Here is a 15000-nt window from a genome sequence, read left to right on the forward strand (position 1 = left end):
TAGTCTTTGATGAAAGAGCTAACACGTGGCCGGACGTTGTCTCCCCCCACAGCGCTACACGTGCATTACGGTCTGCAACAACTGCAACGATGGCTCCTGCTGCTCGCCCGTAGTAAGTGTGGCCGCGTGCCCGACCCTGCGTTCACTCTTGCTCTCACGCCGTCCACGCTTTTTTTTTTTTTGCTTTCCCCCCTAAATTCTCCCTCCCCCGCTCCCCTTGCCCTTACCTTTCATAAATCCCCCCCCCCCCCTTCACCCCTTGTTTTCCCTTGATTCTATCCCATCCCTCCCCTCTTCCTTGCCCTCCTATAACGTTCCCCTCTCCCTCAGAAGTCTGAAGTTCACGATTTCCTCCCCGCCACCTCCGACCTTCCCTCCCCCTCCCCTATACCCCATACGCCTCCCCTCCTTCTCGCTCCATTCACCCCCCCCCCCCCACTTCCCCCTCACTCCATACGCCCCCCCCCCACTTCCCCCTCACTCCATACGCCCCCCCCCCCTTATCGTACGCACTGGTAGTGGACGGGGTTCGTGATTTGGTTTGTTTGTTTTTTCTTTGATTCTTATATTTTGGTATCGTTTTTTCTCCATCGGAGAAGTCGTTGAGGACAATGCTGCTGCTTTGTAGAGATTTTTAGCAAATATATATTTATTACTATTTTTGTTATTTTGTTGTTAGCCGTGATGGTTGACGGTTTTTTCGTAGCTCTGTAGTTTTCTCGTATTGACTGTGCAGTAGTTGCTGCGCATTGTGTACGAGCGTTAGGCTGCATGGCTACCTTTTAAGTATGTATGAATTTCCTTCGTCGTGTAAAACGTGTATATACGCCTTCTTCCCGCATTTTGCAAAGCTGTATCCTAGAACATGGATTTCTTCTCCCCCTACCCCCATCCCCCACCCCATACGGAGACATGACGATTCGAATCTTCATTTCGTGCTTGCGCATGCTCGTGTGCGGTCATGAACCATTCATGCACTTTGCAATGACTCGACTGAGTGTTCGGGTCTCGCCTGGTCATGATTAGCTGAGCGAACGACGCCTTTCGATTTTCATTTGTTTTTTTTCTGTTTTCGCCCTCTGTTTTTTTGTTTTCTTTTCGTCTCTTGGTTGTAGATTTTGGTTTTGTTTTCCAGCCTTGCCGTGTCATGTCGCTGGGCTTTTACAGTAAACACTTGCATTTTTGTTGTTGGTAGGGAAGTAAGCATGTCGGAATTGAACTGTACATGTCTTCCAGTATTTTCTTGACAGTCTGCACAATCACCGTATTAATTACGAATGTAAAAAACAAAAAACAAAAACATGATCTGAAATGTCTGATGATTGTACACCATTTTGTTATAGTTTTGATAATGCTTTCACATTTTATGGAAAATACACTTGGTATTTCTCTTGGACTGGTTTATTTTTGTGCAGAATGTTGAAAAACAATTATTGAACATATGAAATCTCTTTAAAGATGTATATTACCGTATTGACAATCATACAAGTTCACTGTTTTGATATATAACCTGTAAAAAAATAAAGGATAGAAGAGTATCAATTGCACTGTATAAAGTCTAGGCACAATCTCCACTAGCCTGTACACGTAGTCTCTCCCCTTATATAACCTTTATGTAACCTTCTGTTGAACACTCCAGTCAAGCACGAATGATCTTAACTCCTTTGTATCATTTTTCGTGTTGTTTGTCTGCCCCGTATTAATGGTTATTTTCTCTTCTTCCTTTTCTTCTCATCCTTGCGTCCTCTCCCTCCGTTCCTATGACCCGGTTCCTCTCCTCTCTCCGTCTTTTCTTTCCTTTCCTTTCGTCGCCATCGTCGTCATCGATAAACTCTCCTCTCCTTTCCTTTCCTTTCCTCTCTTTTATTCTTTTCCCGTAAACTTTCCTCTGTTTTCCTCTCCTCGCCTCTTCTTTTCTCTTATTTTCTTTTCTGTCTTCTCTTACCTTCCCTCTTCCCCTTTCCTCACCTATTCCCCTTCTCCCCTTCTTACCTTGTCATTATTCCTATTTCCTCCTTTGCTGTTATTCGACTTTCCCCTCTTTCCTTCCCCATTCCTTATCATCATCTCCCCCACCCCCTCTTCCTTCCATCCTGACGCACCCCGTACAGCGAAGGGTAAGACTAGTGTATAAGTAAACTCAGGTTGGAAGGTCGTAGCTCGTTCAAAGAAGAAAAAAGATTATCATAATGATGTCCATGATAATGATGATGATGATGATTCATTGAATATTTTTTATTAGAATACTTAAACGGATTCAAATACGTTCACAAAAGTTCTTATTGGCCAAGAACGTAACCACATGGAGTGATTTCAAGTGCTAAAAAGTTTACAGAAGAATTAGCAAGGGTTATTCTGTGTGGCCGAGTAAGTGTCCCGTTAGTGGGGAGGGTCACTTACTTTTTAAGAGGCGTCGCGGCGCCGGCGGGCACTTATTTACCCACTGGCTGGCACTGGGAGTATGTCAAGTGGCACTAACATTCGGGTCTCTTTGTAACGAGCTACGACCATACGGCTTCGTAACGCTCGGTGTGACGTGTGACAGGCACCGTGCGGAACGTGTCGTGCGGAACTTCCGTAGATTGTCTTTTGTCTTTTTTATTTGTGTTTTTTTACATTGTTGGGGATTTAGTGAAAAGGGTGGTAGGATATTTTTAGTACATGGGTATAAGTATGTAAATATGTCTAGATTTATATATGATTTTGTGACTTATTTCCTTAATAAAAACAACAACATATTCTACAACCTCTGCTTGTGTGAGAGGATGAAAAGTATTTGATTCAATGATAATAATTCAGTAATGAATCTAATGCTGGGGGAAATGGCAAACGATAGTACTTAAGAAAAATGTTTGAAAACAAGGAATTACGATCACTTAGAAACAGTTAAAAACAAAGATATGTCTCACATTTTGCATATGATACCTAGACCATCGTGTATGTTATCTCCCGCCAACAGTGCCTTACCGTAATACTAATCTTTCTCCTCTCTCTCTCCCTTCCCCTTCGCCTCTGGCCAGGCGGGAAAGCAAGTCCGAGATCTGTTCGAGGACCTCCGAGATGGCCACAACCTCATCTCCCTGCTGGAGGTGCTGTCGGGCGAGCACCTGCCCCGGGAGCGCGGCCGGCTGCGCTTCCACATGCTACAGAACGTCCAGCTCACCCTCGACTTCCTCAGATACCGCAAGGTAAGTCGATTTAAGGTCTTGTTGAGAAAATTTCATAACAGAGATACGTTTTTTTTTTTTAATGAATGCTCAGTTTTTGCATTACTTGCATTAGATTTTCCATCTGGTGCACATACTACGCTTATCGTAATCTATTTGGAGATTCTTTGTGAGCCAGAACGCTGTATAATTTTAGACTCCAAAAAATTCCTGAATCTGTTATCATTTACGCCATGTTGTGCTCCGTTATGTCTCTCCATCACACATCTCCGCGTCATGTATGCGGTGGAGGTACTCTCTGCTCAGGGAATGGTGGACGTAGTTGAGCCCATCAGCTTTACCTTATAGAGGCTTCTGACGATGAATGTGCATCAGTCTCAACATGCCCGCTATCAGTCATGCTGACAGCTGTCACAGTGGCCCACAGAAGGACCGATATTAATCATAGATCATAATGTAATCTGTGTAGTATGTCATGTCACTTTAGATATGATGTAAGTGGAATATTATATAATTTGGTTTTACGTTTTCAAAACTTTAAATTTAACAAGTGACAGGAAGTTCAAGTGCCAGAGAAAAAAATGTGTTTTGAGATGGCAGTTGGCATTTTCATATTTATACGAAGAATGATGAGGCTCTTTCCCTAAAACTGGAGTATGTTTCCCGTAGACTTGCACGCGTGAGATTTCAAATGTGATAACTCTAAGGGATATATCCATCCCATATCACATTACAACATTTTTACCTAGTGTTTTGATATGCTTCTAAAGGTCGTTTTTGATTACCCTGTAACTATCATACATGGAATCTTTATTGTAGAATTACGAGACAAAAGAATAACAAAAGGATTGCAACATGGATGCAGATTAGCTTTCAGCTAGAACAATACAACATTAGCATAAATTTGAATTGATTTTGAAATCATCTTAGCCTCGGGTATTATCTTGTCAATAGACATTGCAGGAGGAAGAAAGAATATACACGTATACGTTTCAGTATACATTTATTTCAGGATATTTTGTAATGGCCGTTCAATCTGTTGCAGATCAAACTTGTCAACATCCGGTGTGAGGATATCGTCGATGGCAACCCCAAGCTCACCCTTGGGCTCATATGGACGATCATCCTTCACTTCCAGGTGAGTGTGGCACTCAAGTTTCCAACGCCAAGGTTCACCGGGTCTTGGGAGGGCACTCAGGGGATACAAGAAGTCTTGTCCTGTCTTCACTTTTCTCAGATTGGTTTCTTTCACTTTCTCTGGTTTGTTCTCTCTCTTTTTGTCTCTGCCTCTGTCCTTTTCTCGGTTTGTCTGCTTGTTCTCCTTCTCCCTCTCTCTCTCTCTTTTTATCATCCTTATCAAAATCTCTCTCTCTCTCTCTCTCTCTCTCTCTCTCTCTCTCTCTCTCTCTCTCTCTCTCTCTCTCTCTCTCTCTCTCTCTCTCTCTCTCTCTCTCTCTCTCTCTCTTTTTATCATCCTTATCAAAATCTCTCTCTCTCTATATATACTATCTCTCTCTATACATATATATATATAATATCTCATATCTATATACATATAATCTCTCTCTCTCTATATATATATATATATATCTATCTCTATATTTGTATTTCTATATATAATATATACATATATATACATATATATATATATAATATATATATTATATATATATATATATACATATATATATACATATATATATATATATATACATATATATATATATATAATTATATATATATATATAATTATATGTCTGTATGTCTCCTCCCGATTTATATCCTAATTATTGAGTAAACCAAAATAACTTTCAAACTGACACCGAATGATACTCAGTGTCGAATGCACGGGCCCAGTGAACCTTGGTGTTGATTGACGTTCATTTTTACTATGTGATTTTGAGCAGACCTGTTATTATGAGAACGGCAAATGGCGCGAGTTAACAAATGAAAAAAAATAAATAAATAAAAAGACAAGAGGGCGTTCGATTTGTATCGCGTTTTTTTTTCTTCTCCTTTTCTTATATCAAGATGTAAAGATATATCCTGCGAGACAACCTTTCATTTTGGAACGAGGAAGAGACAGCATCCGCGGAGGACTGTGGGCGTAATGACCAGCTTAAATTCACCGTCTGATAATCAGTTTATATCGAGAAAGAGAGAAAAAAGATATAAGAAGTCTGACTTCCTATGCCCGCCCTTTTAGGTTACTGTAGGTGTTGGGCGCTCGGGCAGTGGGCGGGAGGGCGCTGTCCCGTTCCTGGAAAGGGAAAGTAACGCTTCGCGACGCTCGCCTGTCTGAATGACCTTCCAGAAGCTTCCTGGAACTCTGATTTATTCCCGTTGGTGTTTTTAGGCCTTATATGGTCAGGCCGGTTACTCAGGCGGTCCAGACGCAAGCACGCACACGTGTGTATTTGTGTGTGTTTGTTTGCTTGCGTGTGTAGACAATTAATAGGGCATATATCAGACTTATATGATTGACGAAAAAAAGAATAGCGGGAAAGACGGATTTGGTTAATTACATTATATTGACTGTTCGTAAGCAATTTGGAAAGCATTTGTATGTCATCTTAAAGTTCAACGCTTGATATCATGTTCACATTAGTCTCGCACTTTTTGATCCCAAGTCGTTTCTACAGTAAAACCTAAATACAATGTAAAGTAATAATGATGATGATGATAGGTATCATAGTATTGATTATAATGATAATAATAATGATGATGATAACATAGATAATAATAATGATATAAGTATGGTACCAAGAATAATGATGATGATGATTACTGATATCATTATTATTATTGTTATTGATTATATGAATGATAATGATCATGATAATGATAATAGTAATGAAGTAATGATTACAGTAATAAGATAACGATGGTAATAATAATGATAATAGATAATAATAATTATGACAATGAAATATACTGCTAGTATCACATGCAGCACTTAGTGGATCCAGCGTGAATCCCAACCCCTCTTAAAAAAGCTAAATGAATAAAACAAAAGAAAAAAGTCAGCTTAAGACGGAAAACCCGTGCAGTGAGAACCGAAAGACGACCTACCTGTCTCGGCTACATTCCACTCTGCGCCGGCGGGAGAGAGGGAGAGGGAGAGGGAGAGGGAGAGGGAGAGGGAGAGGGAGAGGGAGAGGGAGAGGGAGAGAGGAAAAGGGTGGTTGCGCAAAGTAAACAGATTTCGGTGAATAATTCACACTTATGCATAGACACTTTTCGGTCTCGCGCGGAGGAGATTGAAGGGGGTAGTAGTAGGGTTATATCGAAAGCTATTGTGGGACATACAGTCTGCATGATTGCTCGTTTGTCAGTCAGTGAGTGAGTGAGTGAGTGACTGACTGACTGACTGACTGACAGACTGAGAGAGGAAAGGAGCGAAGAAGAGGAAAAAGAACGAGACATACTAGAAATCCGTTATAAAATTTAAATTCGAGTATATGACATCTCACTGATCATAAACATTCGAAAGGCAACGAAAAACGCGAAACGCAGATAATGATTAAAAAGATAAAACTTGCAGTACTGTAGAGGGACACGGTGAGCAACGTCTTCTTGCGAAAGACCTTTTTTACGAGGGACGGGCGGGAGGTGAGAGGGGATAGGGTCTGTTACAGCTGGGATAGCAAGACTCGGGGGATCTATCGTCTTGCCTAACCGCTGGTCTTCCTCTCCGCCGCTCTCCGTGACGTGTCGATCGGATGACGTCATGGTTACGTCATTGATCAGAAAGAAATGACGCCATGCTTGTAGATGAGGATGGTGTGATGATCTGGTTATTATTTTTAAATGTTCAAAAAAGGATGGGATAGTATTATCGGAAAACTAAGAACATCCGTGGAAAGGATGCTTGTAATGATGACATTGTTCAAGAGCAAGGCGGACGACTTAGTAGTAGAAATGACGTCATAGAATGTAGGGATGACGTCATAGTCGTAAAGGGATATCGGGCCGACGAGAAAGTACAAGATGACGTCATGGTCGTAAAGGACGAAGAAGGCCTATGCCTGGGAAGGAAAGGATGCCATGGAAAGTATGTGAATCGGCATTGAGCAGGAAGGAAGTGGGAAAGGAAAGGACGAGAATGGCCTTATGATTCGAGATGGGGAAAAAAGAAGGATGGAGGATGGAAAGTACAAGAATGACGTCATGATTCGAGATGGATGAAGGAAGTTCCATTCTCGCTGCTCACTTCTCCCCGGCGATTTCGTCACGAGGCGGAGGTCTTGAAGCATGTAACGAGTAGAAGAGGGAGAGGGAAAGAGGGAGAAGAAAAACGAAGGTAAAGGGGAGAGGAGGAATGGGGTAGGGAACTAGAAAAGGGAGAATTAGAAGGGACGCTCGAGGGCTAGATTATTTTGCCGCGTGACGTAACACTAACACAGATTCTTAATTCAGTCTGAGCTACAGGGATCATCAGTAACTGACGCCGTCGGTGATTAAATCGAGTGATCGTATATAGGAGGCCGAGAGATTGGACAGATGATTACAATGATTTGAATTATAAGGGCAGCGTTCAGGCGTAGATGGATTATAATTATTGATTAGTATACAATGTTAACGTAAATATTTTCCAATGTCTTTTAAATTTATTTTGTTCGGTAGCATTATTAGTATAGCCACAACTCTCATAACTCTGAATGTTATTGTCGTTATCTCCATTCAAAACAACGATTACAAAAGAACTACTTTGATTAGCTCGTCGCCCAAAGAGAGATTGTTAATCGGATCAAGAGCCGTGTCGATGAGCGAGAAAATGACCTGTCATGTTTGAGGACGTCAATTTCCATGCTCTGCGCCCACGAGGCTGGCCAGGGCGTGGGCGGGAAGGGGCGGGGGGAAGGGAAGGGGTAGGGGTAGGGGTAGGGGTAGTAACACACGAATGGCTACGACGACAGCATGACACTCGCGGTGCCTGCAATTACAAGGGGCGGCGGGGGAAGGTGGAGGTCCGTCGAAATTACAAGGGGCGAATGAAGGACGGAGTTACGAAGTCGCCGCTGCCTTGACCTCGACGCGTTGCATGGTTGTAGGCTACGAGTTTTCCCGGAGATGGTCTTTAGAGTTCTGGGTAATTTCAATGGCAACGGGGAGGGGGGAGGAGAAGGAAGAGAGTGTAACAAGGAATGGGAGAAAAGGGGAAGTTGAAAAGAAAAAAAGGAAAAAGAAAAGGGAAGGGGAAAGGGATCGAAGAGAAGAAGAGAGAATGGACATGGAAAAAGGTTAATGAAATGAAGAGTAAAGGGAGAAGAGGTAGGGTGAAGGAACGGGAATGGTAGAAGGGAGAGGTTAGTGGATGTGGAAGTGGGGGAGGCAGAGGGGATAAAGTAGAAGTAGCCTTCAGTGCCTCTCATTTCTTCAGTATTTTTCCCTTGTCCACTCTACAGGAATTATCCAAGAACCAAGTATTAAGTTTATCAGATTTTTTTTGTTTTGTTTTGCTCTCATGCATTATTAATTTCCGAATGTGAAATTAGTGCCGCACGAAATAGGACATAGCCATGACTAGCCTTAGTAGACAGTTGTTGAAAATATCTATAAGGAATTTCTTCCATATTTTTTTCGTTCATTGAGATGCGGAAGATGGAAGAAGCCAGAATTATAAGAGTAAATACCTGACATTGAGGTGACGAAGGTGGCGGCGGAGAGCGTGGGACAGCGAGCCTAATGACGGTGAACGAGAACGGCCTAGGCAGGCGCAGGCATAATCACAATGCAGTCCTCTCCCGACGAGGAACTGTGACAAATTTGACATATTAGGGACGCGTGTGGAGGGGAGAAGGGGTAGGGGAAGGGAGAGGGGAGAGAGGGGTTGTGGTCTTTATTTCTCTCTTGTAATTACTGGATTGCTGTTCATGGGAGGGGAAGGGGGTAGAATTCTTTTCTGACTGTCATGGTCTTGCTGCCGCGATAATGGGAAGCAGAAATTCTCCAATTGTCATGAGGAAATTTGTTTTCTTACGTTGTGGTAGCCTTGAGATGATATATATGCACATATATATATGTGTGTGTGTGTGTGAGTTCGTGCGTGTGCCAGAATGACAGGCAGTGAGAGAGGGAAGGAAACGAAGACAAAAGAAAGGGAGAAATAAAGAAAAATAGTGCGCTCGCGTGATGTTTATCTTCCCACGCGCATATTCCCGCGTATATTTGCGTGCGCGGGGATTTAAACGCCCCCGTGTGAAGCTATCTATCTATCTGCCGCCGCCGCCTCCCTCCCCTGCCGGTGCGACACGCCCTTCCTCTGGCGTTTTTGTTGCCGCTCGCCTCGTCGTCCTCCCGAGAACGCTTAGCAGTCGGCTCTTGTTTTCTCTCAGTCTGCGATTATTGCGATCCTTTTTTCTATTACGGTGCTATTACGCTATTTCATTTGTTATTATTTTTCATAAGGCGTTTTTCATTTTTCACTTTTCTTTGAGGAATATCTGTGTGGTTTAATTTTTCTTACATTTTTTGTTTAAGATCGTTGAGCTGTCCCTGAATCGGATTCGATTTTGGTGGTTTCCGTATCCTATTAATTGAGCTAATACTAACGAGTCTATTTCGAATTTATTTAATTATCGTAGTTTGATTATTATGACTTTCTTTGACGTTAATTGTTGTTTTTCTTCCTGGTTTAAGTCTTTGCTCATTTCTAAAACGCTGCGCCAGTTTATAATTGAATTTTAAACTTCATTCTATGATACCCCGTTCATTCTCTCACTCTTACCTTTCTCATTGTCAGCTTGAATAATTATAGTCACATAACTAATCAATTGTTAATTGAATCTCTGGCAGTAGAATATAGCAGCTCTTTGATGATGTTAGAAGGTAATATTTATGTGGCAACGATAAATTAGTTTGATCTAGAAACTAATAAGAGTTTTTTTCCTGTCAACGAGATCACTTTTCTTTGTAGACTAGGGGATTAATGTTAACGATATATTTCGTTCGTTTGGAGTTTGTGAAAGTCCTGGGGGAGGTGTTCTAGATTTTTCTTACTAGCTTTTGAAGAGAAGAAAAGATCGATGAGTGAAAGGGATGTTGCGAACTCGGGCGATGTGTTACCGTAGACTTTTGTATCTGTGAGGCATTTCCTTTTGCAAATGAATTAGAATATATTCATTATTGCCTGGAGATTGATGGTTGTATTCTCTATTTTTTTCTGATTCATTGACTCGTTTAAACACGCTCTCCTTTCTAAAAACAAATTAAATACCTAATTGCAAAAACACGAGTACATCTTGTGAGTGATTTAATTAAAAGAAACTTAATTCTAAAACTTCTTTTTCTAATTGATTTGTATACTCGAGTTACGCAAGTTCGTCGCGCGTGTGCCTGCCCATGCCCTACCGCTGTGGCACCGACGGGTGTACTCTGCCCCGAAAACGTGTGGGAAGCATGTCCAGGTGGTGCGAAGTCTGCCCGCTCTGCTTACCTTTCGCCTTATATGGCTCCTCCGCCCACAGTCGACCCGCGCCCACGCTGGCTCCGAAGGGCGTGGGTAGGCTGGTTCTGCCGCACTTTCTCTTATTCCCTCTACAGAAATAGATATGAGTTCCTCTTCGATGGACGGCCGCCGCCCAATCGAGAGAGATGTACCGCGATCGAGATGCCATTAAGGATGGGGGGGGGGTCGCTCTCAGGAGGCCGTGGGTGGGCATGGGGCATAGTAGGTTGTGAAGGAATCACGGGAATCATGCGACAGGGTCTCATGCGATACTCCGATTACGAGAGACGCTAGTTTTCCATGCACCAGTAGTATCGCCTACGGGTATGCGCTCGGCTCGAAAACGTTTTATGAACGGGAATGGAGGGTGGAGTCCCGGCTGGCGCTCGCCCCGACCGCGGACTTGCTCTGGAGGCCTGGAGAGATACATCTTAGGGGGAAGAACATTTTTATGGGAAGTACATATTTCAGAGAGATATATTTTCTTGACAGACATTTTGAGAGAGATTCGTTTGGAAGAAAGACATTTTGAGAGATTCATTCTGAAGAAAAAGATTTTGACAGATGAAGTTTGAAGAGAGACATTTTTAGAGAGACTTACTTTGAAGAGAAATTTTGAGAGAGACTTATTTTGAAGAGAAGCAATTTCAGAGGTATTTATTGTGAGAAGAGCGACGTTTTGAGAGAGATTTATTCTCAAGAGACAGTAAGATGCACTTCTCTCGAAAATGGCTCTTCAAAATAAATCTGAGAGATGCCTTCCCGAGGTACTTCTTTTTAGGAACATTTTCAGAAAGCCTGAATTATCTGTGTTCTGCGGATATTTTGTATGGTTAATATACCTCACATAATACCCGTACATAATGCTAATTGGGAGAGTAATATTTTTTTCCCATTAGCATCACTCGCGCTGCATGATTTTCCTTGACTGTGACTGATTGTGGCTTGTAATAATAACTATTTTAAGAAAGTCACTTCGATTTTTCCCCCGTTAATGGCGTACCCATTATAATATCTCATTATCTTATCAACAAAGACTTACAGACAATTACTATTCTTGCATAACTCTAGCCAAGAATGACTTGCCAGACGTGCGATCAGTTCTTTACAGTGCGTGATTATAACCCGAGGCATTCGTGGGTGTTTTTCACACTCGTATCATTTCCTCCGAAGCGCTGTCAATGCCTGTCATCCGCCTTCCTCCCCGAGGCGAAGGAGGGCCCAGAAGGCGAGATTAATGCCCTGTGGGATGCTGCGTACCCCGAGTGGTCTGCATTTCACTCCCGGGGGTAACATTGACCCCAGGGAAGCCCGGTCGTTGCCGCCCCGAGATGCCCTGGGCCACCCACTGTTCGAAGGAAGGGAGGGAGGCAGGCGAGGGAGGCGAGGGAGGAGGGGAGATAGCTGACTGGCTGTGACTTCTCTTTTGTTGGACGTTTATCGGACACGGACTTGCTGGTGACTTACAGATCCCTTACAAAGTCATTCCAGATAACCTCTCCGTGTAGTCCTCGCGGCCGTATAAGGCAAGGGCAGCGCGTTGGAAAGATGCATCTGAGAGGTACAGGTCGGTACCGGGCGCTGTAATGACATCGTCTGTAGCTGATATGCCTACTAGAGGACACCTTCGTTGTGTCTTGGAGTTGATATCATTCTCGGCGGCTAACGTTAACAGGACGGAATTCTTTTTGTATATGTGTTCTGCAAAAGTGCAACCTGTGCTGTACGCGAATAACAGCGAAGTTGGGTGTGGAACTTCAGTGGACCCCATGACCCCAGCGTTTATTAGAGGAACATAGATAGCTGACCATAGCAAGATAGAGGACATGTTTAATGAAATGCCTATTCATTTGCCTGTAGCCCAGGCGGAAGGGCGGAGAACAGGTGTAAAGTATGGGGGAGTTGTATACGGTCCACAGCGAGGAGGAAGCGACCAGTGAGGACGCAGACACACCTGTACAATATTTTAGATTTAATTAGAGGTAATTATTCGCACGTGTTCGCATCGATAGCGCTTCTGGTTTCTCGTTTGCCCACCTGCTCGAACATGTCATTATTACGTCAGTATAGAATAGACGGTCAATGTTTGACGTGAAAGATCAAGGATAAATATTCATCTTTGGAAGGGAGAAAGAGAAAGGACGATGGTAAATAATAGAGAGAAGAGGTTATAAAGAAGGAGAAGGGAGCTGTGACCTTGTTCGCAATCAGAGTGCATACATATGTGTCGCGTTGGTGTGTTGGTAGACGTGCACCAGAAGACAAGAATCTCGGATATGTTAATGCCGATTCGGGGGTACTTTCTCGATCTCCTTCTCGAATCTTTTTCCTATTTGCATCTAAACCCGTTTTCTTTTTACTCTGATCCCTTTTTTAGATCGAATACCATACTGACATTCTCAGAGTCAGAAACGTAGCGGTAGGGCTGTGCTTCGTGTACATATGACGTTATTTACAAGTCAAGTATGTAGGGTTGAGACACGTAGTAAAGGTTTCGACTTTTAAGGACAACGAATCTGTCTTGGGAGGTGCGTCAGTCATCAAATCCGAGTGTCGTAACTCTTCATCACACTGAAAAGGTTAATGTAGGCTATGGTGGGAAGAGGGGTGTGCGTGTGTGTTTGCGTGGTATGGTGTGTGGCGTGGCGACAAGTGACACATGCCTCTTTGAGTGGCTTTTGTGGGCGTCTTTGTGGGCGTCTTTGTGGGTGGCTTTGTGGTATGGTGGTTATATAAGGTCATGAGGATATGTGTCTCCTATTCTATCTGTGCCGTCATGCCATTTTCACGTCCGCTCTTAATATCATGCCATCCTCCCCGTGTAGAAGAAACGCCCACGTTCTTATGATGAGCAAGAATGTCAAGGTTTGCGGCAAACTTGTCCCTGCTGGAGATTAATGTTTGTGGTAATTCAAGATGGTTTAGGAGACTCGAGGCGGATTATTACAGTACAACGCCATGCCACTTTTCGAGAGGTTTTGCCTCGTCGTATTAAGTATGCCTTTGGCATCACCGTGGCAAATGCGGCTCATTTTTGCGGGTGGAATTTTTTCTTTTCCTTCTCTAATAACTTCACCTTGAGGGAAGCATCATAATGTATACCCTTCATGCATACCCATGTCATCGCTGGGCGTGTGCATATTTCGCAGTCGCAGGCTATGATTAGGAAATCGTCCGAGGTTACAATCCCAGCAGAGGATTCAGAAGTATTTTTGCGGAGGTTGTTTTCGCTCTCCAGCCGTGGGAGGAGGGAGCGTGGGGGTTCGAGGGCTGCCCCCGCGCGACGTCAAGGCTCCTTCTGGGTGTAGGTGCAACGCCTCCGCCTCCACCGCCTCCTCCGCCTCCTCCGCCAGGGAAAGGCCAAGCGCACCTGCAGCCATCAGCTGTAATTACCGCGGTTTTCCAGGGGCTAGAGTCGAGTTCGATAAGTACAAGGGCAATGTTTGGCGGAATGCTTGTACCCACCGGCGGGGAGCGAGCCATGCAGTGGTGTATGTGCTCCTGCAGGACCACGGCTTACGTGGGAGGACGCGGTTGCCAAGTGGTTATTATCTACCTTTCCTTCCCCTTCAGTGTTCAAGCTGAGAAAATATGTTGAGAAGTATTACTTTCATTACTGTTTTGATATGGATGGAAGTTGCTTTGAGAGAGCGTTTAGGTACTCGAGACAGGCTTTAAGTTCCTCTAACCAGGACGACATTTAAATTGAACAGAAAAAGACTGGTTGGTTACCGAGTCACCTGTCAGGTAAGAGGGGGGTGAGGTGCGGGGGAGGCTCGGGAGGGGGGTGCAGGTGAACTAGAGGACACATGGCCGGTTTTTCGCTATTTTTATTTTACTTTACCGAGGAAATTTCTTTTGAAATAGCTTACATTAAGATGTTCTGCATTAATCAGTACCTACAGCAATAGCCATTACGTCGCGATGACACGTAAATAAGGGAGAGAAATAAAAATAGTCATGTATGAGTGAGAGTGGAGGTGGGCTTGGGGTGGAGGTGGTGTCGGGGCGGGGGCTCAGTGTGGCTGCCGCGGCCTCAACACCACCACCACAGCTCGCCGCGCTCCCCTCTGTGCCAAACCCCTTTCGTTCCTCTCCCTGTACACTGCCACTTGTGCTGTGATGCTGTTTTAGTGAGGACTTCAGTGATAGTGTGACAAGTGCGTACAATGTATAGATTTCAGCGTAGTAGTGGCCCCGGTGGCCGTCTCTTCCTGTCGGGGACACGACAGGGAGAAGACAACGACCGAATGTCAGTGCGATCAGGCTCTCTGGCTGCCAACGACCACGACGATGCGGACTTGCATCAGGTGCTGACCCACAGACGCCTCACGACGGAGACGACGGCGAGTGGGCAAGACAGCACCCGTGTGGAGCGTCGTG

At 43.9% G+C, this 15000-nt stretch overlaps 1 protein-coding gene across 49 annotated transcripts in view; it reads left to right on the plus strand.

Annotated features, from left to right (window-relative positions):
* The window catches only part of shot (dystonin-like protein short stop), a 422952-nt gene that overhangs the window by 296565 nt on the left and 111387 nt on the right, over positions 1–15000 (plus strand). For 42 of the 49 annotated variants that reach the window (XM_086547666.1, XM_086547661.1, XM_086547664.1 and 39 more), the window contains exons 4-6: positions 53–112; positions 3021–3188; positions 4213–4305. In XM_086547666.1, the coding sequence (XP_086403792.1) occupies positions 53–112; positions 3021–3188; positions 4213–4305 (321 nt within the window). Of the gene's footprint in view, positions 1–52; positions 113–3020; positions 3189–4212; positions 4306–14641 lie in introns of those variants that run through there. The other 7 variants (XM_086547670.1, XM_086547665.1, XM_086547667.1 and 4 more) reach the window with 2 other exon arrangements.

The sequence above is a fragment of the Penaeus japonicus genome, unplaced genomic scaffold, assembly GCF_977035675.1.
Source record: "Penaeus japonicus unplaced genomic scaffold, GWHDUDI00000001_assembly GWHDUDI00000019, whole genome shotgun sequence".
NCBI classification, from domain to species: domain Eukaryota; kingdom Metazoa; phylum Arthropoda; class Malacostraca; order Decapoda; family Penaeidae; genus Penaeus; species Penaeus japonicus.